General features: G+C 42.0%; 1 protein-coding gene across 1 annotated transcript in view; it reads right to left on the minus strand.

Annotated features, from left to right (window-relative positions):
• Positions 1 to 701: 701 nt before the first annotated feature.
• LOC124545408 (UDP-glycosyltransferase UGT5-like) overlaps positions 702 to 25,575 on the minus strand; it is a 62,119-nt gene continuing 37,245 nt past the window's right edge. Inside the window, exons 4-6 of the mRNA XM_047124323.1 lie at positions 22,463 to 22,685; positions 5,061 to 5,280; positions 702 to 1,270 (exon numbers count right to left, since the gene is read on the minus strand). Of these exons, the coding sequence (XP_046980279.1) occupies positions 958 to 1,270; positions 5,061 to 5,280; positions 22,463 to 22,685 (756 nt within the window). The 3' untranslated portion in view covers positions 702 to 957. The remainder of the gene's footprint in view (positions 1,271 to 5,060; positions 5,281 to 22,462; positions 22,686 to 25,575) is intronic.

Genomic DNA, 25,575 nt, shown 5'->3' on the forward strand with positions numbered 1-25,575 from the left:
CTCTGATACATTTATCGAGACAGAAACAAAAAACTCGTGCCAGTCAGAATAATACAACATGCAGAATTACAAAATTCCCAAAATTTTAGGAACTCACATCATAGGTTCTCCATAATGGACTCCACGTTAAGAGCTGAGACTGATTAGATAATTTACAAAGAATTGTTGATATCCTGCTTCAGTGACTTTTATTGTTAATGCTCTTTGATGATCATGCTGTCATCATAAGGTGGATTAAGATCTTTACATTGTTGAATTTTCTTGTGACCTACACATGTATTGTCTGTTGGGTGCATATTTGCATTTCAAAGTTGCAATGTTTTGTGACATTGAAAAGTGTACAGTGACACACATGTGGAGTTTGTTGTGTCAGCACACAGCAGATATATATATCCAAAAGTGTAGTAAGCATAATTTTCCCATATGTGTAGAAAAGTGTGTAAGTGCTTTCAGCACTTTCTCCACCAGTGCAAGATGATGTACAACCTCTCCCTGCCACTGTGCTGTTTGTTAAATAGACAACACATGTGTATGTCACAAACAAATGCAATAATGTAAAAGTATCTTAATCCATCTGATAATGGCATTACCATGAAAACACGTAGGAAGTGTTAAAAATGAATATAAAGGTACTAAAGCAATGTAATAACATCTGTTGTTATAAAAGGGGGATACATAGCATATAAATTGTACCTCACCTTAGTCTGCTTCCTCCATGAAATATAGCCCCATGTTAATGTTTTGTTTGATCCTCTTATAGTATCCAAAATGTATGTAGCAGGATCCATCCATTAGCTTGCAGACATTGTGAACTATTATGTAAAGGAAAACTATCGTATGGAAAAGGCTGGTAAAACAGAAGTGTATTGTTTCTGTTTAATGTAAAAATATATATATTTAAAAAGTGCAGCAATTTCATCAAAAACGAGTTTGTACATGTTTAATATTCATCCACTCTTACTGCTTCTTCTTCAGATTTTTCTTAATGCCATTTTCAGCAATGTTTTTGGGTGTACTACTGAACAGGAACCTGAGAACAACTCTTAATATTATCACTATAAGACTCGCAACCACTGTGACAATTGTTAGCATGAAGATGATGACATCTAGCAGGCACAGTTGATACCAGCTAAGATCCACAGCTGCAGATCTCATGTGTGAGGCTCCTTTGTGGCGTGCTACATACTCTGTCCAGTACACAAGTTCCTCCATGGGAGTTCGAGGCCTGTCATGGTACAGGCGAGACAGGTCCTTCGCCTTTGTTTGGTACCTGTTGGCAAACCCACAGCCTCAAAGTAAATATGTACATGCATGGTGTATCATCAGACACAGAAAGTGTAAACTGGAAATATTATATCAGATTTTGGGTCCAAATGAATATAACTATTCCTTGGTTAAAAATATGTGTGTATGTAGTCTTCAATACCAATCTGTCACCTGGTTTCTTACCATCCTCCATCTGCTTCTGCATTCTGCTATTATTTTCATCACTGAATAGCAGCTACACCACAGAAAGCAGTTCAGTGTTAGATTACATGAGCCGTATTTAATGGATCCTGATGAGATTGATCATAGAGTGTGGGAAGAAACAAGAAATGGGCATTATATTTAAATACATTGTACAGAGCTGTTTTAAGGCCCAAGCAACAAAAGCTACAACTTGGGCCACCATAGGCGCAACAATTGTAAGATTTCTATACAGAATGTATCACAATTACTAGCAGCCCCATGGCTGCCAAGCTGGGAGGGGTACCCAAGTGCAATATTTGTATAAGGTGTGTATCATAATTAGTAGAAAAAATTGACACATGTAAGAGGGGGAAGTTAACAAAGATAAGTCGCATCTCAGAAAAATGTTCCTTAACCAGCCCTGGCAGTTCAATTGAAAATTTAACTAATTATGATGTATTATTATTACAGTGGTAATATGAGTTGTAGAGTGACCTAACTCACTCATCTTAAAGAGCCACTGTGTTACTATTCTTCAACTGAGAAAAAGGAGCTCATGAATTCAACTACAAACTCCACTATATTATCCACAAGGCATTTAATATGCTCTGGTAAGCTGTTAAATACCTCTTTATCCATATACCTGACTACTTTCTATACTACTTCATAAAATTCTTTGAGAAAAGAGCAACGTTGATAATAACAAAACGCTTTTTTTTGGGGGGGGGGGGGGAGGGGGGGAGGTTCTCTTGACAACATTCTGTGATGATATCCCTGTAAATGTGTAACAACAATGGAAATTCCTGGCTGGAATACTAAGTAAAATAAGGGAAATACAACCACTCACCTCCAGTGGTCTAATGTATGGCTCATAGAAACAACAACAGGAAACAGTATTCACACTAGCTTTCTCTGGCAAAAATTCCCTCATTCACACACACAACCACACAGATTCTCAAACACACATGCATGTGGGAATGTGTAGCTCAAAAGCTAGTGTGAATACTTTTTTCTGTTACATGTTTCTTTGTGCTACACTTCAGTCTGCTATAGGTGAGTGGTTATCTTTCCCTTATTTTACATATTAACTCAAAAATTTTATCTAACTGTAGTCCCAAAAATTAGTGGTAAAAAACTATAAATTAAATTTACTTATTCACATCAAAAGTTAATGGTATTTGATTTGCCTTGAACTATCTACTGATGTTTTTATATATTTCTTATATGATCTTTTCTGTATGACATCTACATCTGCGTGATTACCCTGCTATTCACAATTAAGTGTCCGTCAGAGGGTTCAATGAACCACCTTCATGCTGTCTCTCTACCATTCCACTCTCGAACGGCGCATGGGAAAAACAAGCCCTGATTTCTCTTATTTTATTGTGATGATCATTTCTCCCATGTAGGTGAATGCCAGCAGAATGTTTTCACTATTGGAGGAGAAAACTGGTGATTGAAATGTTATGAGAAGATCCCGTCGTGATGAAAAATGCCTTTGTTTTAATGATTGCCACTCCAATTCATGTATCATGTCTGTGGCACTATCTCCCCTATTTCGCAATAATACAAAACAAGCCGCCCTTCTTCGAACTTTTTCAATATTATCCATCAGTCTCACCCGATACGAATCCCACACTGCACAGCAGTACTCCAGAATAGGGCGGACAAGTGCAGTTTAAGCAGTCTCTTTAGTAGATCTGTTGCATCTTCTGCCAATGAATCACAGTCTTTGGTTTGCTCTACCCACAACATTATCAATGTGATCGTTCCAATTTAGGTTATTTGTAATTGTAATCCCTATGTATTTAGTAGTATTTACAGCCTTCAGATTTGTGTGACTTATCACATAATCAAAATTTAGCAGATTTCTTTTGGTACTCGTGTGAATGTTTCCCTTATTGCGTATTGGTGTGACCTGAGCAACATTCCAGTCTTTAGGTATGGAACTTTCTGTGAGTGAGCGTTTGTATATAATTGCTAAATATGGAGATATTGTATCTGCATACTCTGAAAGGAACCTGACTGGTATACCATATGGACCAGAAGCATTGCCTGTATTAAGTGATTTAAGCTGCTTTGCTATACCGAGGATATCTACTTCTATGTTTTTCATCTTTGCACTTGTTCTTGATTAGAATTCGGGAATATTTACTTTGGTGAAGGAGTTTCAAAAAACCATGTTTAATAACTGTGCTTTGGTGGCATTGTCATCAGTGACTTCACCGGTATTATCAAACAGTGAAGGTATTGTTGAGTCTTGCCACTGTGTGCTTTATATATGACCAGAATCTCTTTGGGTTTTCTGCCAGAGTCCGACACAGAGTTTCATTGTGGAAATTATTAAAAGCATCTCGCATTGAAGCACACACTATAATTTGAACTTCTGCAAAGCTTTGCCAATCTTTGGGATTTTGCATTCTTTTAAATTTGGCATGCTTTTTTCATTACTTCTGAAACAGCGATCTGACCCATTTTGTGTACCATGGGGGATCAGTACCATAACTTATTAATTTATGTGGTATATGTCTCTCAATTTCAATCAATACTATCTCTTTGAAATCATTCCATATCTTTTCTACTCTTATGTGATCAGATCAGAAGGAGTGGAGACTGTCTCTTAAAAAGGCATTAAGAGCATTTTTATCAGCTTTTTTAAATAGATGTACTTTGCATTTCTTTTTTATGGTTGTGGGTGTTACGGTATTCAGCCTAGCTGCAACTGCATCTTGGTCGCTAATCTCTGTATTCATCATGATACTCCCTATTTGTCCAGGATTATTTGTTGCTAAGGGGTGAAGTAAGCTTTCACAACCATTTATGATTTGAGTAGGCTTATGAACTAATTGTTCAAAATAATTTTCTGAGAAAGCATTCAGTACAATTTTGGAAAAAAGACATTTTATGCCTCCCGCCAGCTTTAAGTGTATAATTTTTCCAGCATATCAAGGGTAGATTGAAGTCGCCACTGACTATAATTGTATGAATGGGGTACCTATTTGAAATGAGACTCAAGTTTTCTTTGAACTGTTCAGCATCTGTATCTTCTGATACAGTTAATAGTTTAGTCTGACTGTCAAATATAAACTCTACCCATACTATTTCGCAGGAATGGTTCTTTCCCTACACGCTCATGACAATTTACAACTACAATACTGATCGTTTCTACAATTACGTTACTCTGTTTCACCTGCCCCCTTTTAGACGGACACCCCTTTTGTGGTTTCCTGAGACCCTCTAACCTAAAAAAGTGCCCAGTCCCTTCTACACAGCCCTCACTACCTGTGTAGATGCTATGAGAATGAGTACAGTGTTTTTCCTCATAGTAGAAAGGACAATGCAAAAGAAGAAGATAATTTATATATATAAGAAACAAATGATTCAAATTAGGACCATGTTGTCCATTATTTCTGATGTCCAAATTGAGAGTAGTATGTCACAAGGAGACATCACAGTGACACAATGGGTACTGTTAATTATTATCACAAAATACACATTTATTTTACAGTTGTTGTTGCTTGTAAAGGGAATTTGCTCCTACCTCCTCCTTAACAAAATGGGACAATTGCATTGTTAGTTTTGTTTCCCATAGGAATTGAATGACCACTTACCGAGGATTATTGAGTATTTCCGTAATTGCCCAGTAAAATGTCTCTGAGGTTATGTTATTCAAACGTAGTCTGATTCCATATCCTTTGGATTCTGCTTGAAGCATGTTAAGATCTTGATCACTGAACACAGGAATTCCAATCACAGGCACACCATGGTACACTGTTTCAAGTGTACTCAGGAATCCTCCGTGCGTAATGAAAAGTCGTATGTTTTTGTGTGCTGAAAAACCAGAGAAATATGATCTTATATAAGAATAACTGATTTTTGTCTCTTTACTACTTTATCTATATCATTCACTGTGTCAGGAACTAGGCATACTATTGAGTAACCAATTTAATAGTCACTTGTGTCCACAAGTGAAGGCTGGTGCAGGATTCTGTATGCACAGAGGGAAAGTGAACAAATAGTAACAAGGTCAGTTTGCTTTCTGTCTACCTTCTGTACTAAATACCTCAATTGATCTCTCACGGCATTATTTTCAGTGTTGAAGAAAGCTCCACATGGGACACAGTGTCTATTTTGATCTGTACTGAAGAAGTAAATATAAGGGTCATTTTGATGTCACTACTGTTTGTTGTACTTTTGGTGAGTGCTTGCAAGACAGCCATCTCAAAATGGGCACTACATCTACTTCTGTAGTCTGAAAACTACCCTGAAATGTGTGGCAGAGTATATTTACCAATGTATCAGTTATTAGGGCTTTTTCTGTTCAATTCATGTACATGGGACAGGAAGAACAATTGTGTCAGTGCCTCTCTGTGTGCTGTAACTAGTCTAATTTTGTCTTTGTGATTTGTGTGGGTGGAGTATGAATGGGGTTGTAGGATATGCCTCGATTCATTACTTAAAAAACTTTCAGTGGCTGAGATCACATAAATTTGTCTTTATTTTTAACGACTGGTTTCAACATGCACTGATCAGTCAGAACCTACCTAATAGCCAGTATGTTCGCCTGTGGGATGGATAATAGTAGAGATGCATTGTGGCATGAAAGAAATGGGGCCTTCATATGTCACTAGAGAAAGTTGGCACCACAGCTACACACACAGTTCACTTAATTTCCCTAAATTTTGGGGAGGAGAACTACGAGCTCTGATGCTACGTTCAGTCACAACCCAGATGTGTTCGATTGGGTGCAGATCTGGTGAGTTTGGGGGCATATGAATTGGAACTTGCCACTGTGTTCCTCAAACCATTCTGTCACACTTCTGGCCTTGTGATATGATGCATTATATTGTTGAAAAATGCCACTGCTATTGTAAAACATTATCTTCATGAAAGGGTGCATGCAGTCTGCAAACTGTGTATGATACTCCTTGGCCTTCATGGTGCCTTTAACGAGCTCCACTGGAGCCATGGATGCCCACGTGAATGTTCCCCAGAGCCTAATGGAAGCACTGCCAGCTTGTTTCCATCTCACAGTACGGGTGTCAAGGAACTGTTCCCCTGTGAGACAACAGATTCACACCCTCCCATTGGCATGATGAAGAAGGTATTAGGATTCATCAGACCATGCAGCAATGCTCTGTCACTGCACCAACAGACAGTGCTGAGAGTCATGTGCCCATTTCAGTCATAATTGCTGATGTCGTGGTGTTAACACTGGCACATGTTTGGGTTGTTGGCTGCAGAGGCCCATCATTAGGAGTGTTCGGTGCACTATGTGTTCAGACAAACTTGTATTCTACCCAGCTTTAAGTCTGATGTTAGTCCCATCAAAGTTGACCACTTGCTCAGCCTATGATGTCTAACATCTGGACTGGCCACCAACCCCATGACGCCTGGACAAGGTTTCACTTTGCGTTTGCCATGTGTTGAAGACACTCACCACAGCACTTGAAGACACTCTCCACAGCACTCCTCGAACACCTGACAAGTTGTGCAGTTTCTGAAATGCTCATGCTGAGCCTCCAGTTGTCAAAAACGTCCTTGTGTCAGAAGATTTATGCCTTCTTTATTCTGGTAGCAACACACATTTGTTGTTTCAATGCAAATTCCAGAAATAAGCAACACTACAGCCCCTGCTGTAAATGCCACATAGGAAGGGCAATTACTGGCAAAGGTTTGCAATGTGATCATTCTCTCACCATAGACCCTGCTTTCTGTTCTCCAACCCTTATAGAAGCTGCTCATTGGGTAGTGGGAAGTCTGGATCCACCTCTAAGATAGAGCTATCTCTGAAAGGAAGCCACCACGGTGAATGCTTAGCAGAGCAAATTTGATGGTGTACAGCTAACTAGCTGTATTGAACACTGAGATACCAACCAGAAGTGGGTGGTTCACATTATCAGCATGGTCCACTGTGCTGCTGATGCATATATCCTGAAGTCATTAGACCAAATTCAGAAGTGAAATGTCCCATGATGGAACTATTAGTGTCTCTCCGCAAGCAGGTTTAGACACTTGGCCTTATGATAGTGTAGATGCCAACCATTTGTTATGAATTTCACAGGCCTTTGGGTCATGGGGGCAAAGGCACAAAGGACAATCAAGCAGAGCAAGATGAGGTCACAGCAAGTATTTCTAGAATAAGTAAATTGTTCCACTAGCTCTTCGAAGGTATGGGAAGCCATAAGAAATATATTTGACAACTGTGTCAAGACACTGCTGTGCTGAGGCAGCGGAGTCTCCAATTTACATCTGTACACAGTGCACAGGCATAGTACTTCAGTTTGATCTCTGTCCCCAGCTTTCCCCTTGTCATTGGGCTTTAATAGAGAGGAATGCTTGGAATTTCCATCAACAACAGTGAGGACTACAACTACCCCCTTTCCTGTGAGGGAGCTTGAGTATGCATTGTCTCAGATCACACAGACTGAACTGGGTAAGGATAAAATCCAATATAACATGTTACAGTGCCTCACGCAGGTGGAAAGGTAATCCTCCCATCCCTACCAACTGGTGTCTGACTTGGGTCCTATAATCACAGAAACTACACTGAGGTGACAAAAGTCAAGGGATAGTGATATGCACATATGCAGATGGCTGTAGTATTGCATACACAAGGTATAAGAGGACAGTGCAATGGAGGAGCTGTTGTTTGTACTCAGGTGGTTCATGTGAAAAGGTTTCGTATGTGATTGTGATCCGTGATGGGAATTAACAGACTCTGAACATGGAATGGTAGTTGGAGCTAGATGCATGGTACATTTCATTTCAGACATTGTTAGGGAATTCAATATTCAGAGATCTGCAGTGTCAAGAGCATGCTGAGAAACCACATTTCAGGCATTACCTCTCACCGTGGACAACCCAGTAACCAACGGTTTTCACTTAACGACCGAGAGCACCAGTATTTTTGTAGCATTGTCAGTGCCAGCAGCCAAGCGACACTGTGTGAAATAACTGCAGAAATCAGTGTGGGATGTACAATAAACATGTACGTTATTGAAGTGAAACAAAATTTGGCACTAATGGGCTGTGGCAGCAGACAACCGACATGAGTATCTTTGCTTACAGCACGACATCCCCTGCAGCATCTCTCATGGGCTCAGAACCATATCAATTGGATACTAGAGCAAATATTTTGGCCACCTGTATCGCTTGACATGAATCCCATTGAACAATTATGGGACGTAATTGAGAGGGCAGTTCATGCACAAAATCCTGCACCAACAACACTTTCACAATTATGACAGCTATAGAGGCAGCATCGCTCTGCAAGGGACTTCCAGTGACTTGCTGAGTTCACGTCATGCTCTATGTCAGGCCAAAGGAGGTCCAACATGATATTAGGAGGTATGCCATGATTTTGTCACTTCAGTGTACTCGGTCACTACTAGTGCAGGTTTCAGAGGCATTGATCATCCCTCAACAACCTTGTCCTGCAGGATGCAGACATACAGTATTCTTTCCTATGCAGACAACACCTCATAGATATCTTCTTCGATCTTCAAAGGATCTACGACACTGCTTGGAAGCAATAACATCCGAGGGCAGCCCCACAAATGGAACTTCCAAAGATGACTACCAATATTCATATGGTCTTTTCTTCCCACACAATTTTTTATATCTTGGGTCAATAATGCTCTTTCTGCACAATTGAAGCAAGATAAAGGTGTCCCTCAAGGGTCTGCTTTCATTGTGACTCTGTTTGCTCTTGCCATCAACAGTATTGCATCCATGGTAAAGTCTCCTGTTTGATGTTCATTGTTTGCAGATGACTTTACCATGCTCTGCTTATTATCCAAACTTACAACGACCAGTTGTCAGGTGCAGCTAATGATAAGATTGTTGGAGGAGTGGGCAGATTGCACAAGTTATAAATTTTCTTCAGCAAAATATGTTTGTTTTAATTGTCCAAGTCACCCTATTAACCTGGCCATAAAATTGTTGGAGGAGTTGGCAGATTGCACAAGTATTAAATTTTCTTCAGTGAAATGGGTTTGTTTTTATTGTCTAATTTATCCTATTAACCTGGCTGTTCTTAAAATGAGGAACACTGTTATCAGTTTTTAAAGTTCAGTGAGGTTTCTGGGTCTCACATTTGGGCAGCTAAGGTTACCACATCTGAAGAATGTAAAGGCCTAAAGACACGGATTATTTTAAAATGAATCATCCACAGGTTAGGGAGAGCAGACTGAATGTGTCTGCTCACCTTTTACAAGGTGTTTTGTCCAATTCCACCTTGGTATGTATGCACCTCACAATCAGCAGCATTCAAAACCATTACTTGCCCTCCAATGGCGTGCCTATTCAGAAATAGACCACAAGCAACGAGGCCATTCAAGACTTAGTGGTTGATAGTGCTGACCATATTTCTGTTCTTCATAGAGGTTGGAGTCATTTGTCGCCATGGTTAATAAGGAGACCCTGAGTTATTTTATATTTGTCAGTGTACAAAAAGAATCATATCTCAGGCTATGTTTTTAAATTGATGTTTTACTAAATTTTATCCAAGCACTGATTGTATTATAGTTTACACTCATGGGACTAAGCAGGGAAATTCTATTGGATGCATTGTGTTGTTTCCAGAATACGTTTTTAAGTTTCACTTACCTCAAACATTCACAGCGTATGAGGCTAAATTATATGTGATTTTGAGGGCACTAGAGCAGATGTGGTACCTCTTACTACCAAAACTCTCTAAGTGCCCTTCAGGACATTCATTATACACTGAAGCGCCAAAGAAACTGTTATAAGCATGCACATTCAAATACATAGATCTGTAAATAGGCAGAATATGGCGCTGTGGTCAGCAATGCATGTATAAGACAACAAGTGTCTGACGCAGTTGTTAGATCAGTTACTGCTGCTACAATGGCAGGTTATCAAGATTTAAGTGAATTTGAGCACGGAGTTATAGCCAACGCACGAGCGATGGGACACAGCATCCCCAAGGTGGTGATGAAGTGCTGAATTTGCCGTACGACCATTTCACGAGTGTATTGTGAATATCAGGAATCTGGTAAAACATCAAATCTTTGACATTGCTGGGGCCACAAAAATATTCTGCAAGAATGGGACCAGTGATGAACTGAAGAGAATCATTCAATGTGACAGAAGTGCAACCCTTCCACAAATTGCTGCTAATTTCGATGCTGGGCCATCAACAAGTGTCAGTATGCGAACCATTCAATGAAATGCCATTGATATGGCCTTTTGGAGATGAAGGCCCACTCGTGTACCTTTGATGACTGTGTGACACAAAGCTTTATGCCTCTCCTGGGCCCGTCAACATCATCATTGGACTGTTGATGACTGGAAAGAGGTTGCCTGGTCAGACGAGTCTTTGTTTCAAATCGCATCGAGTGGATGGACGTGTATGTGTGTGGAGACAACTTCATGAATCCATGGACCCTGCAGGTTGGCAGGGGACTGTTCAAGCTGGTGGAGGCTCTGTAATGGAGTGGGTTGTATGTAGTTGGAGTGATATGGGACCCCTGATACATGTAGATACTACTCTGACAGGTAACATGTACGTAAGCATCCTATCTGATCACCTGCATCCATTCATGTCCATCGTGCATTCTGATGGACTTGGGAAATCCCAGTAGGACAATGCGTGCCCCACATGTCCAGAATTGCTACAGAATGACTCCAGGAACACTGTTTAAACACTTCCACTAGCCACCAAACTCCCCAGACATGAACTTTATTGAACATATCTGGTATGCCTTGCAACATGCTGCTCAGAAGAGATCTCCACCTCCAGCATGTTATAACACAGTCCCCTTCCATCAGTTTATGTGGCATAACAATGATGTACCAAACCACACTTCGTTTTTTTGTTAGTGTTCCCACGAACATAATGACAACTTTTCCTTCCATGTGTCTGTTGTTTTTTGTCCATGTAACATAGAAGTGTATAAAGATTTTTATGTTTTATTGATTCGAAATGTAAGTGCAGGGAAACATTTTATGGGTCTAGCTCTAAAATAATACGCAGCAGACTTTGCAACCAGGGCAGCTACAGCCTGAATATACCATTTTGAGGAGGTAAGATTTCTTTATTTATAGGGACAAGTTTCATCGCATTTCAGCTCCATCATCAGGTCCATATTATGCTGTTATATTATGCAATTTTATGTTTGACATCTGCTACATAGCGAACTGCTGACAGTGAACAGTGTGTCATTCCATTCTCTTTCCTCGATTGGAACATGACTTGATTTTATTGCACCTGATGATGCAGCTAAAAGCTGAGAAACCAGCCGTGCATATAAAGAAAGGACTTACAGCTAAAGTGGTCCCATGTTTTTAAAAAATTAAAATAAAATCGTATTAGACCCATAATGATACATCTAACATAAATTTTGCAGACACAGAACATATTCAAATTATTTTTATGGTGGCCTGGGGCACCAGTACTCTCATGACAGTTAGATACACGAGTCAAAGTAGATGACGCTTACATGTTTCGTAGTATACATGTGGGAACGTCTAGTATAAATTCCAGGCCACCAGGAGGTGCACCAAGAGCTACAGACCACAGAGGTTGTTGGTCGCACTACAGAACCACACCTCCACACGGTCAAGAGTGACTAGTGGGTAGAACATCTCTTCCCTACCCTTTTCCCCTTCAACAGCATGATATTTATCCCAGGGCAAGTCCTTCCACTTTTAGTGTCAGGAAAGTGCTTCTTGTAAATATCAGTCTCTGTCATCATATTTAAGTGTTTTACCCTTTGTAATTAGTGTTTTTGTCAAAAAGAAAGTCATATCTCTTATATACAAAGGTTGTCTCCAACCTTTGGGTCATTATGAAACAGGCAATAGTGGGTCCATAATATATTGAGACAGGGAACCAATGGTCAGAAAAACATATTTATTATTTGGAAGTGTGGAAATTTGTGGTAAGTTCTATGTGACAAAACTGCTGAGATCATCAGTCCCTAGGCTTACATACTATGTAATCTAACTTTAACTAACTTACGCTAAGGACAACACACACACTCATGCCCAAGGGAGGACCCGAACCTCCAAAGGAAGAGCCATGCAAACCTTAGACCACGTGGCTGCCCTGCATGGCTATTTGTTATATGATGGATATACGTAGTGTAGACCCCACGCTGCGAAAGGATGTGGTTTCAACATGAAGGTGTGTCAGGCCACTTCGATGTTAACGTCCACAAGCACCTGAACAGCATGTACCCTTCCTGTCCCACGGCCAGTGCGATCACCGAATCTCACACCTCAGGACTTTTACCTCTGGGGTTACTTCAAGATGTTGATGTATTGAACCCCTATATACACTTACGAAGACCTGCTTGCTAGGGTCCAGGCTGCCTGTCTCCTGGTACAACAGACACAAGGGATCCTTGATAGAGAGTGACAGAACTTCATGCATTGTTGCCGAGCATGCATTGAGACTGTTGGTCATCACTTTGAACAGTTACTGTGGGCTAAGTTGTTGGTATGTGGTGTGCGCTGTGTATTTCCATAATGCAATGAATATACATTTATGTCAATTGGTTTCCTATCTGACAGTTGTGAACTCGCTGTCACCTGTTTCAGTTTGATCCAAAAGGTTTGAGTAGTAGGGTAAGAACGTTTGTAGTCCAATTTTGATGTCATATTGATATGCATATTAATTAAATTGATCAATTAATAACCCTCGCCCACCCCCACCCCCGAACACGCCCACCCCTGCCCCCACATGACAACATGTGTTTTTCTCAGCTGCAAGTGTGCCCCAGCCCTCTCCTCTTCGTACCCCCCCCCCCTTACCCTATTGGCGCGAATTTCGAATTTTGGTGGGAATTTCGAATTATGGTGGGTATTTCGAATTTTGGCGAGAATTTCTTTGTCCCAGGGCTGTGCTGACGACCCACCCCAACCCCCACCTGGGAATTCGCGGGAAATTACTATTGGCAGTAACATTTCTGGTACTCGAACCCTGGTCGTCCTGGGCGGAATGCCCAAGTGTGTCCCGCTAACACAATTCAACCGCCAGAAGCACTTGAAATTTATGGGGAAATAAAAATGGTGGTGCCCTTTCCAAGATTCGAATCTCGGTCCTCCTCTGCGGAGAGCCCAAGTGTACTCCCCTAACGCAATTAAACCACCAGAGGCGCTTGGAGTTGATGGGAAATTAAAATTGACAGTACCCTTTCTGGGACTCGAACCCTGGTCCTCTTGGGCGGAAAGACCAATTGTATCCCCCTAACACAATTCAACCGCCAGAAACACTTGGATTTTATGGGAAATTAAAAATGGCGGTGCCATTTCCAAGGCTCGAACCCTGCTCGCCCAGGGCGGAAAGACCAAGTGTACTCCCATAACACAGTTAAATCACCAGAGGCGCCTGGAATTGACAGGAAATTAAAAATGTCTGTGCCCTTTCTGGGACTCGAAACCTGGTGGTCATGGATGGAAAGCCCAAGTGCACCCTCTAACACATGGAAATTGTTGAGATGCAGGAGAGGAAGGTTAGGTTAATGTACCGAACTATATTTATTTTGGTCAGGAAACTGACGCAGAGATCGATCGTAATTACGTAATTTTTCACAAAGATTGGTCCTAAACACTTATGCAAAGCACTACACAAAGACGGCATAAAAGCGCTATACAGCCTAAAAACTGACGCTACCATACAACTGGTGTTATCCTGCTGGGGAAAAATTTCGCAATACCACTCGAAACTAGCGACAGACACACTAAAATTCTACCCTACATCTACTAACTGCCAGGAAAAAGGCTGGTGTGTAAGGTACTATCTTTATTCTTTTTGGTGGGAAGTATGTTCAACTGATGAGATGCTGGTTTTGGACAGAGAGGAGTTTAAAAAGTGTGTTACTGTAAGCGTACAGTATCTATTGCTATTTGACATCAGAGTTCGCTACAGATGCCTGCTCAAAAACCATCCTGCAGCCCAGGTAATCAAAGCCAATATATGCTACCACAACTGATGGAAAAAAATGCGTTCTTATTACACTCCAAAATTGTGAAAAAACCAGCACTCGTAATGAATGGGTCATAATGCAGCACATGTACTGGGGAAAATCATCGTCCTAGATGACTGCAGAGGAGGCGGTAGTTGAATGTGTGTTCTCTTCTACAGGTGTCCACAAACTGCCGAAAATCGAGACCCCCTCCCTCTCTCCCTCCACCCCTCCCTCCATCCATTCACCTATGAGGGGACACATGCTCCTTCAAATGGCCAGCTGCTCCACCGACCGCCCTTTGCTGCCAGCCTCTGCAGTCGCTGGCTGCGCTTGGCTTTCCACCATCTGGCTACCACCTTAAAGCGATGGTCCTATAGACAACACAAAAGGGAAATTGAGTAGCATAACCCTGCCCATCCGGAGAACGCTCCAGATGGCTATTTCAAAAGTTGCGCCTTTTGCTGTTTTTCTGCCAACTCGTGTGTGGCTACAGACCCTAACAGGCCGTCGAGATGTGCAGTCTGCCTTTGATGTGAAGCCCTTTAGTATAAAAGGGAAATTTACAGGCATAGCTCTGCCCATCTGGAGAACGGTCCAGATCAGCTGTCAGTTTTCCACCATCTGGCCACCACCTTAAGGCGACGCTTCTATGCCAACACAGTAGCATGCATAGTCAACTAAACAATAGGAGATAAAAGGACGGGCGCCTCAAGTGCAACTTGTTCACCTAAAATACAGCGACAGAGCGCCCACATGCCACCCCCCCCCCCCTCTTCCTCCGGACAGAGAGTGGCTGTGTCCGGCGACCACCTGAGTAGAGACGCACCCCCACCCCCTCGCCTGCAGCAGCCCGCCATTTGGTGATGTCACCACATCTATATAATCAAGCATCTATTTAAAAAAGCAAAACACATTTGCGACCATAATAAATGTCCTCTTTCCACAAAAATAGGTAAAGTCCATTTTCTTTTATTTTTATGAGCAAAATCGGTGTAGTTTTTACGTTTGATTGCAGTCGCATCTCATTATTTTGTGACGTCCAGGGAAGTATACAGCCACCGATCACAAATGATTAGCAGATACATGCCCACCCTGCGCAAAATCAGGGAAAAAAGAACTTCGAGTACTATGATGCGAGAACTCCCGATCATCACAGAATGTCCCCATTATTTCAAAACCGTCATTGGAGTAAATAAAAAGTGAGAATTTAAACTCCAAAGAAGAAAAAGGTTCTATATTAAGCAAATTCTTCCAGCTTGTTGAACAAATTACACGACCTGAGAGCGTCTCTCGCGTTCAGGGTCTGTAAATAAACTGTCATGCATGTTTGTATTACAGACATTTCAGACACGAGTCACTGATAGTGTTATGCTTTCAGGTAGAAATGCTGTCTGCAATTTGAAACAAAGTCTCTCGCTTCTACCATGTATGCAAGTTGTATCTTGTAGAAATGAAATGAAATGAAATGAACATATGGCATTTACTGGCCAGGATACCCCCTTCGGGGTTTGGCTGCCATATTGCAAGTCTTTTTAGTTGACGCCACATCGGCGACTTGCTTATCAATTATGATGAAAATCACACAATACCCACTCCCCTCCAGCTACTGGAGGACCTCCTCACTACGGATCAATTGGAATGAAAGTAGGCAGAAACGCTACCACTGCGCTACGTTGGTGGATGTATCTTGTAGAAACGTCTTTTAATGATTACAGCTACTGGTGAATCAAATTCATGCCACTCTCATATCCTGATACAAGTCACCCTTTTTTTTTTTAACCTATCTGCTAAGGATCCCATACACCAAGAACTCCAGTGCTGTTTTTAGACAGTCCCTCTGCATCTTGTAACAGCTCCTAAGTCTCTGCCCAGCCATCCCTGCAGCTTAGTCCATGTGATCGTCCCAATCTAAGTCTGACCTGTACAGAAGTCGTAAAGTGCTATATCTAAGACCTTCTGCATCCTGTGGGGAAACAGGACGAGCTGAGTTAATGCGACAGGGGCACTTTGATCAGTCAGTGGAAATGGGAACGTGATGTCATAGCTCTGCCAACCGTGTACATTGCCAAACTAAGCTTTCCCCTGCAACACAAAGAAGTCGAAAAGATAGTTCAAGCAGTTATGGTGGTGTTTCTTGTTGGGAAAATTAGGAAGACTACACGCCATGGAGGAAGGACAAAGATTTTGCGACACATCTCCAAACTGTATACAAGTAGTCCGAAGGAGATCTGTGTCTCTCAGGGTACATCCATGTCTATCAGCCAAACATATGTGGCGATCCTATTAAATATACAGGTTTGGTTCGTTGGAGCAGGTGGTTCATGATCGAAGTCGCTTCCACAGACCGGTGTAAAGTTCCATCACCTATACTCTAGGATGACCATATCCAACAGATTATCAATCACATAAGAGTGTTCATGTATTGTTCCTTCATAAGCAGTTTAATACATTGTTTTTTTCGGTTGTAACACACCCAATCAGTGTACACCGTCACACACTTTGTTTTTCCTACCACGACTTAGAGACCCGTGTCAGCTGCTGCTAAACTGACATTAACATATTTCGATCCTCTGGCTCTCACAGAAAACTGAACATCGCATGGCATAAACTATGCAGTTACCACACCACAGGCTGGTAGAAATAAAACACAGACGTGATGTTTCTCATTGACAAAAATGTGGAAGACATCGCATCATATGGAAACTGGAAGAATTTGCGGTATTGTAGAATGCTCCCAGCAGCTATTCGAAGGTCTGGAGCTCCCTAATACATAAAAACCACCCGTTTCTTGTTCTTAACCGTCTGTTATACCATCACAACAGTTCCATATCTGTTGTACGCCAGTAAGGGGTGCTAACCTCCTCGACATTCGCGCATCTAGAGAAATCTTGTGCTCTTGGATGGGTGTGGGACAGCAGTTACAGCCACGTTTCGCACTGTTCCTACACTAAACGTCGAATGTAGCGGTCTACTTCTGGTCAGCTGCAGGGATCGTTGGTGAAAGACAATGCGAGGAGATCTTTCGGTCTCTAACTTTATCCTAAGAATGCGAGAATGCCCTGTGACTACCCTTCACATAGAGAAAGGTCATAAGTTATCTTTATGACCGAAGTGCTAGAGATATGTAGGTCGCTGACTGGTATACTTTGGTGTATATGTTCAAGAATTAACAATGAACATACTGCACAGTCATCCACTTACATTCGTGATGCTACTCGCAAAGTAGTGGAGGGGCTGTTTAGCAATGATACAGAAATTGGTAAGCAAGCTGCTGCATTATTGGTCGGTGTTGAAATTACGCTAAAATTGGTCGCACTATCAACCATGATGCTTATTATTACAGTACATCGACGTCGTCTTTTCCTTCCCAACAGTCCAGGTACGCTGTTGATTAACACATAATGTGATTTACACCGTGCGATGTCTAGTTTCCTGGGGGAGTCAGTGGAGCAGACGTGTTAATGTCAGTTTAGAATCTGACACAGACGTCGAACTCGTGGTGGAAAAAAATGTATGGCAGTGTACAAAGCGTGTTACAGCAGAAAAAGCAGTGTATCAAACAACGAAACAGTGTCCCTCTCCTGCGACTGATAACATGTGGGAGAAGGTTCTCTTACAGTACAGGCAATGAAACTTTACACCGGTCTTTGCAAGTCGCGTCGATCACTGGCCACATGGTCCAATGGATAAATACCTGTATATTTAATAGGATCGCCGAATATGCTCAATGCCGGCATGCAGATGGTATTCGCCTACGATATATCGAAAAGAGAGATGCGGTAAAAATCTATCGGATGAAATTAACAGAGCTTTTATAGTTCATAATTTTTCTCTGCTGGATCGCAAATAATAACGGTGATAGAACGTTTGGGTGATAGATGTGAATGGATCGAGAGGGACACGGATCTGCTTCGATGATGAGTCTTCCTAATTTTCCCAGCAAGAAACACCACCATAACTGTTCATACTGTCGTTGTGTTGCAGGAGCAGGCTTCATTTGATGCTGACCTGACACATCGTACGTGGGTGGCCGAGCTACAACAACATGCTTCCATTTCCACCAATTGGTCAAAACACGCTCCTATAGCTCACTCTGTTACCACACAGGTTGCAGAATGTGGTGGATATTGCTGTCTCCGACTTCTGGGTGAAATTGCTAAAATTGATCTCACTATCAACTGTGGTGTGTATTACATACAGTACATCGCTCCATATCAGTGGCGTCTTTCCAGTCCGGACCATCCACTGGGTACGCTGTTGATTACCCCATAATGATTGACTGACACCACTCCGTTGAGATGGAGGGAAATTTGACGGAACACTGGATATCTGCTGCTTGTTGCTGTGGAACCTGGGATTAAATGTAGAGGTCATAACCTTAATACATTTGTTTGGAAGTGTTCCTCACTGCTACAGACTCGTCCTATTTCCATATGCTGCGATACCCTACACATGTTTTTATTCTTATTCACCAGTAAGATAACAGTACCTCTTTTTGTGTTACCTCATGCGTGTTGTGAACAGCACCTTCCAGCGAAGGTCAACACTAGAACAGCAATCATTTACATGACTGCAAAATGAAGGAACAATGCTTTTCGAAATGGAGCACCGAGACATCCGCTACCCTCTCGATGGGAAGATGAGATTAACCGTACCTTCGAATAGTTGCTGGAAGCGCTCTACAATACCGCAAATTCTTCCAGTTTCCATATGTTGTGATGTCTTCCACATTTTTGTCAATGAGAAACATCACGTCTGTGTTTTATTTCTACAAGCGTGTGGTGTGGTAACTGCATGGTTAATGCCATGCGATGTTCAGTTTTCTGTGAGTGCCAGAGGACCGAAACATATTAATGTTGGTTTAGCAGCCGCTGACACGGATCTCTAAGTCATGATAGGAAAAACACAGTGTGGGGCTCTATCGCTATATTTTAGATGAACAAGTTGCACTTGAGGCGGCCGTCCTTTTATCTCCTATTGTTTAGTTGACTATGCACGCTACTGTGTCAGCACAGGAGCGTCTCCTTAAGGTGGTGGCCAAATGGTGGAAAACCGAGTGCTGATCTGGACCATTCTCCAGATGGGCGGGGCTATGCCTGTAAATTTCCGTTTTGTACTAAAGGGCGTCACATCAAAGGCATACTGCATATCTCGAGGGCCTGTTGAGGACTGTAGCCGTATGCGGGTCGGCAGAAAAAACAGCAAAGGGCGCGACTTTTGAAATAGCCATCTGGAGCTTCCTCCGGATGGGCAGGGTTATGCTACTCAATTTCCCTTTTGTGTTGTCTAGGACCGTCGCCGTAAGGTGGCAGCAAGATTGTGGAAAGCTGCATGCGGCCAGTAACCGCAAAGGGCGGCAGCAACGGGTGGACAGTGGCCTGCCGGTGCCGCGAGGCAGCTGGCAGAGCAGCTGGCCGTTTGAAGGAGCTAGTGTCCCCCCCGTAGGAGGATGGAGGGAGGGAGGAAGAGGGCCTCGATTTTCGGCAGTTTGTGGACGCCTATCGAGGAGAATGCATATTCAACTACGGCCTCCTCTGCATTCTTTTAGGACGACGATTTTCCCCATTACATGTGCTGCATTATGACCCATTCATTACGAGCGCTGGCTTTTTCACGACAGTTTCGAAGTGTAATAAGAAAGCATTCTTTTTCATCAGTTGTGGTAGTGCGTATTGGCTTTAATTACCTGGGCTGCAGGATGGTTTTTTGAGCAGGCATCTGTAGCGAACTCTGACGTCAAACAGCAATAGATACTGTATGCTTAAAGGTAATACACTTTTTAAACTCCTCTCTGTCCTACACCAGCATCTCATCAGTTGAATGTATTTCCCGCCGAAAAGAATAAAGGTAGTATCTTACACCCCAGCCTTTTTACTGCCAGTTTGTAGGTGTAGTGTAGAGTTTGAGTGTGTCTGTCGCCAGTTTCGAGTGGCATTGCAAATTTTTTTCCCAGCAGGATAACACCAGTTTTATGGTATTGTCAGTTTTTGTGCTGTATTGCGCTTTTATGCCGTCCTTGTGTAGTGCTATGCATAAAAGTGTGTCATTAGGACCAATCATTGTGATTAATTACGTAATTAGGATCGATCTTAGCGTCAGTTTCCCGACCAAAATAAATAAAGTACACCATCCTAACCTTCCTCTCCCGCATCTGGACAATTTCCATGTGTTAGAGGGTGCACTTGAGTTTTCCATCCAGGACCACCAGGGTTTGAGTCCCGGAAAAGGTACTGCCAATTTTAATTTCCCGTCAATTCCAGGGTGGGGGTTCGGGTGGGATGGTAGCACAGCTCTGGGACAAAGAAATGCCCGCCAAAATTCGAAATGCCCACCAAAATTCGAAATTCCCGCCAAAATTCGAAATTCCCACCAAAATTCAAAATTCCCGCCAAAATTCGAAATTCCGCCAAAATTCTGGCGGGGGGTTGGGGGGTGGTTATTAATATATCAATTTAATTAATTTGCATATCAATTTGATATGAAAATTGCGCTACTAATGCCGTTTCCCTACTACTCTGCATATGAAAACATCCATTTTATTTACACCAAAGTTTGAAACTCATTGTAAAGATCTCACCTTTGTTCAAAATGGTTCAAATGGATCTAAGCAGTATCTGAGGTCGTCAGTCCCCTAGACGTAGAACTACTTAAACCTAACTAACTTAAGGACATCACACACATCCATGCCCGAGGCAGGATTCGAACCTGCGACCGCAGCAGCAGCGCGGTCCCGGACTGAAGTGCCTAGAACCGCTCTTCCACAGCAGCCGGCTCTCGCCTTTCTGTTGATTGTGTTTTCTTCTAATTTAGTTTTTTATTTGCAATTGGTTGAAGTGTAGACTAACTGTACCACTTACAGCCCCCTCCCCCTCTCCTTCGCCCAGTGGGGCGTGGGGGATGAAGTGACAATAAGAAAAAAACTATAGCTGAAGAGTGATTATTTAAGCCAACCGAGGGACATCTGCCGACAGTTCGCGTCGGCGAGAGCTGGCCGTGTCGTGTGCCAACTGCTTGCAGTCCATAACTTGCTCTCGTCGACGTACCATTGGAGAAGTCTGTGTCACTCCGAGAAGTTAAACTTCGTAGCAAGTAACAGTTCTTGAAGTCCTAGTTTTTCCCTGTAACGGCTCCAGAGGGTTAGTTGGAACCTGTACTTCAGAAGTGTATTTAGCTGGCACCGCTGAAGAGGCGGAGTTAATTTCTTGTTATTCCTATTGTAACCATCGGTTTTTTGCGAACTAATAAAGAAGCTGTGTGTAACATCTACAGGGATGTTCCTCAGTTAGTAAGAAAAATGATTTTTCAGTTATCTTCAACTATGGATATTCCAGCGGGAAATTCGCTTCAGTCTCTTTGTTTCTTTTTTTTCTGAATGGATCTCGTTATTTCCAAAACATCGAATTATGTGACTAGTGTTTCAATAATTCTGTCGTCCATTTGACACTGCTTGTTCAGAAACTGTTTCATCTACTCCGATATTTAAGTATATAGTATTCTAGGAATAAGGTTTGTTTTAATCTGCAATCAAATAATGTTTTAGAAGTGCTGCTTTGGTTTAACTCGTTGAATTCATCTCCTTTTGTGGTTGGCAGGTGACTGCAGTGCGCCTTACTATTCTACCGAATTGTATGTCCCATGTGCAGTCTGGTAAAAATATGGCGGCTGCTGGAAGACTGGCCGCTGTCTGTATAGGCTCTTTGAGGGAAGAAAGTCATCTGTGCCATCTGTCTGTGAATCCCATATGCTGTGCGTTATCGAGTTTAAATTGTTTGTGCGTCGTAATTTCTGAGCAGGAAATTGGGGAGCAGCCCTGCATTTTCCTAAACAAGTGTGATAAAACGACTAAAATTCATATTCAGGCAGACCGTTGTACCAGACAAATGGACGTCAATCCACCACACCCATTAGATTCGGATCTTGCTCACCAATCTTTCTCGCAAACTAGCTTGCTGCGCATAAAGCTATAGGACTAGGGTGGTAGGACTTAACGACTACTATCCAGATTTTTTTACACTCTAACATTTTATTTAAACATGTATAATAGTAACAGATACATTAAAAGAACGTTACTGTACCTAATATGTCTGACTGCGGTAGCCATTTTCCAAGTTTCAGATTATCTGGCTTCCCTGGAAATGTTTCAGCTTCCCACTTCCATAGTATACGCTGCTTGAGCTTCGAGAAAGCATTCACAATAGCCGATCTGGTTTCATTGGGTAAATCAGCGCTTCTCAAGTTCGACCCGAGGCTGAAATATATTGCTCCATCTTTTGCACCATCGAGATATTCTTGCAGATCCTGAAAACAATAAAAAAATAGCCTCCTTTAGTCAAGTAACGTTCATGCTTCGTGTCTCAGTTTCTGAGAGAATAAGAATTTTTTCACGAAATCGAAAACTCAATCAGTTGCTTACTTACTTGCTAAAGGTAATGATAAAATGTTGAGTCCATTTTGGCATAATTTTGCTATTAGTAAGGAAGTTTTGATCAGGAAGAAATTAGAAAGGGGGATCAGCAGGGTCTTCCTTCCCCGTACAAAAGAACAATTCAGTAGGAGTGTTTACATTTTTATAGATATCATTTTCCTCGTCTCGCAGCTAACTTTCGGAGAGTAAAGAAGCGTGGCAAGTAATCTCGAAGGAGGTGATGAATTATGTAAATAATAAGCTATTTTTAATACAGGCTATTTTTCTGTTGCTTGTGAAAGGGCCTACTCGGGTTATGTGCCTACGATTTGATCAGCGACGTTATTCTGTCCAGTTACAGGCGTACTCCCCCTGTCTGCCCGCATCTGTTAACAACAGATCCAACACGGTTCATAAGTCCTCAGGTAGAAACGACAAACCACAGGAAGTAAAGGAAGGCAGAAAGGGAAGGACGCACCACTTTTTGGTAATCAATCTTCTGACGCGTTTGATGCACCCATCACGAATTACAGTCCAGTGCCATCATCATTTCAGAGTAGAACTCTGCGCCCATTGTCCTTAATTATTTGGTGGATGTGTTCCAGTCACCATACTCCCCTACTGTTTTACGGACTACAGGTCCTTCAAGTGCAATGAAAAATTATTCCTCGGTGCCTTAACATATAGAATTTCTCGCTGTTCTCGTTTCTTCTACTCCTCATTACTTCCGAACATCTTCGAGTTACTCTCAGTCCGCAGTGTGAGCTCATTACAGTATGCGTTCTTCACTCTCACTTTCACTGAATAGTGGAAAGGAAATGGAAATGAGCGTTTGGCGTCATTGGCCGGGAGGCCCCTTGCGGGGCAGGTCCGGCCGCCTTGGTGCAGGTCTTATTACATTCGAAGCCACATTGGGCGACCTGAAATGATGATGAAGACAGCACAACACCCAGTCCCTGAGCGGAGAAAATCCCCGACCCAGCCGGGAATCGAACCCGGGCCCGTAGGACGGCAATCGGTCACGCTGACCACCCAGCTATCGGGGCGGACACTGAATATAGTAATGTCATGAGGAATCTTATTCCTGATATTCTTTCACTCTGAATTTTAATCCTACTTCCGAACCCTTCTTTCATTTCGGTCGTTGCTACTTAGGCTTATGGATTGAACAGTAGGGGAGAAAGATTACATTTCTGTCTTACACAGTCCTTAATTCGAGCGCTTCGTTCTTGGCCTTCTATTAATATTGTTTTATTGTTCTCTTGTGGTTTCTGTACATACTATACGGGTTAATTCACGAAGATACGGAAATATCTTAATATGTTATTCTACAAGTAAAATTAAAGAAAAAAGTTCATATAAACATACGTCCGCAAATGTTTATTTACGGAGTTACAGCTAATAACATATTTTGCCTGAAATTTAGCAACTTCGCTAATATGAAGCCATCGCAAAATTGTATGAGGTTAAAGTAAAGCACTGTTTCCCTTTTTTGTATTGTCATTGATCTGGCGAATCTAATAAAACATGTCCCAGACGAGTATCTGCAGTAGTTTCCCAGAACATCCGGAGAAGTAAAGAAGTAATTTCCTAAAATTTTTAATTTATTAACTACTTGTTTTTTAATTTCCAGACAACTGCACAAAGTTTCCAACAGAAGTTGTAAAGAAATTAATTTTGGAAAAATTATGATTATAACGTCAACTGAAACTGTGTGAATGTGTCAGATAATGTGCTTTTCTTGCCGGCCGATGTGGCCGAGCGGTTCTAGGCGCTACAGTCTGGAACCGCGCGACCGCTACGGTCGCAGGTTCGAATCCTGCCTCGGGCATGGATGTGTGTGATGTCCTTAGGTTAGTTAGGTTTAAGTAGGTCTAAGTGCTAGGGGACTGATGACCTCAGAAGATAAGTCCCATAGTGCTCAGACCCATTTGAACCTTTTTTTTGTGCTTTTATTAATACCATGGCACACGTGAATTCATGTTAAACCGGAAAAAACAAAGCTCAGTGATAAAAGTTGTACAGTGTGCATACTATTTCACAATACATTCACAATAAATGTTCAAAAATGCCTTCACCGAGGTCAATGCATTCAGCTGCACGTGCAGATTTTGTTGTTCGTTTCAGTTTCACAGGGTTGTTCTGAATTTCGTCTGTTGCATTCATAATGCGAGCAGGTAATGCTTCATGTGTCGTTTGTCCTCATAAACAATGTCTTTCATCCATTCCCATGCACAACAATCTGTTGGTGTTAAATCCGGCGATCTCGGTAGCCACAGATGTGTAGCACCACGACTAATCCATCTCTGGGGAAAATGTTTATTTAAATGTGTAGTAACGCCGTTGGTGAAATGTGGAGGCTCGCCGTCATGTTGAGAATACATTTTCAATCGCGTAGCAAGTGGAACATCTTCGAGCAAGCCGGTATTTCTTCTTGAAGGAATTGTAAGTATGTCTCGCTAGTTAGACGTCCTGGGAAAATGAATGGTCCAGTAAAGTGTGTGATGGTTAAACAACGCCACATATTTATGCTAAATCGCTGCTGGAAATTGCGTTGCACTGTTGCATGTGAGTTTGCGTCAGTCTATACGTACTCGTTATGTAAATTGTTTATACCATCTCGAGTGAATTGTGCCTCATCAGTGAATAAAATGTCTTTGTGTAACTCCCGATTAGTGTTTAACGTTGCACAACTCCAAGCGAAGGGCAGGATCTCCCGGATGTAAATGATGCATTTTTTGTTTATGGTAAGGATACAGATTAGTGTACGCCGTACCTTAGATT

This window comes from Schistocerca americana, chromosome 8 (genome assembly GCF_021461395.2).
Source record: "Schistocerca americana isolate TAMUIC-IGC-003095 chromosome 8, iqSchAmer2.1, whole genome shotgun sequence".
NCBI classification, from domain to species: domain Eukaryota; kingdom Metazoa; phylum Arthropoda; class Insecta; order Orthoptera; family Acrididae; genus Schistocerca; species Schistocerca americana.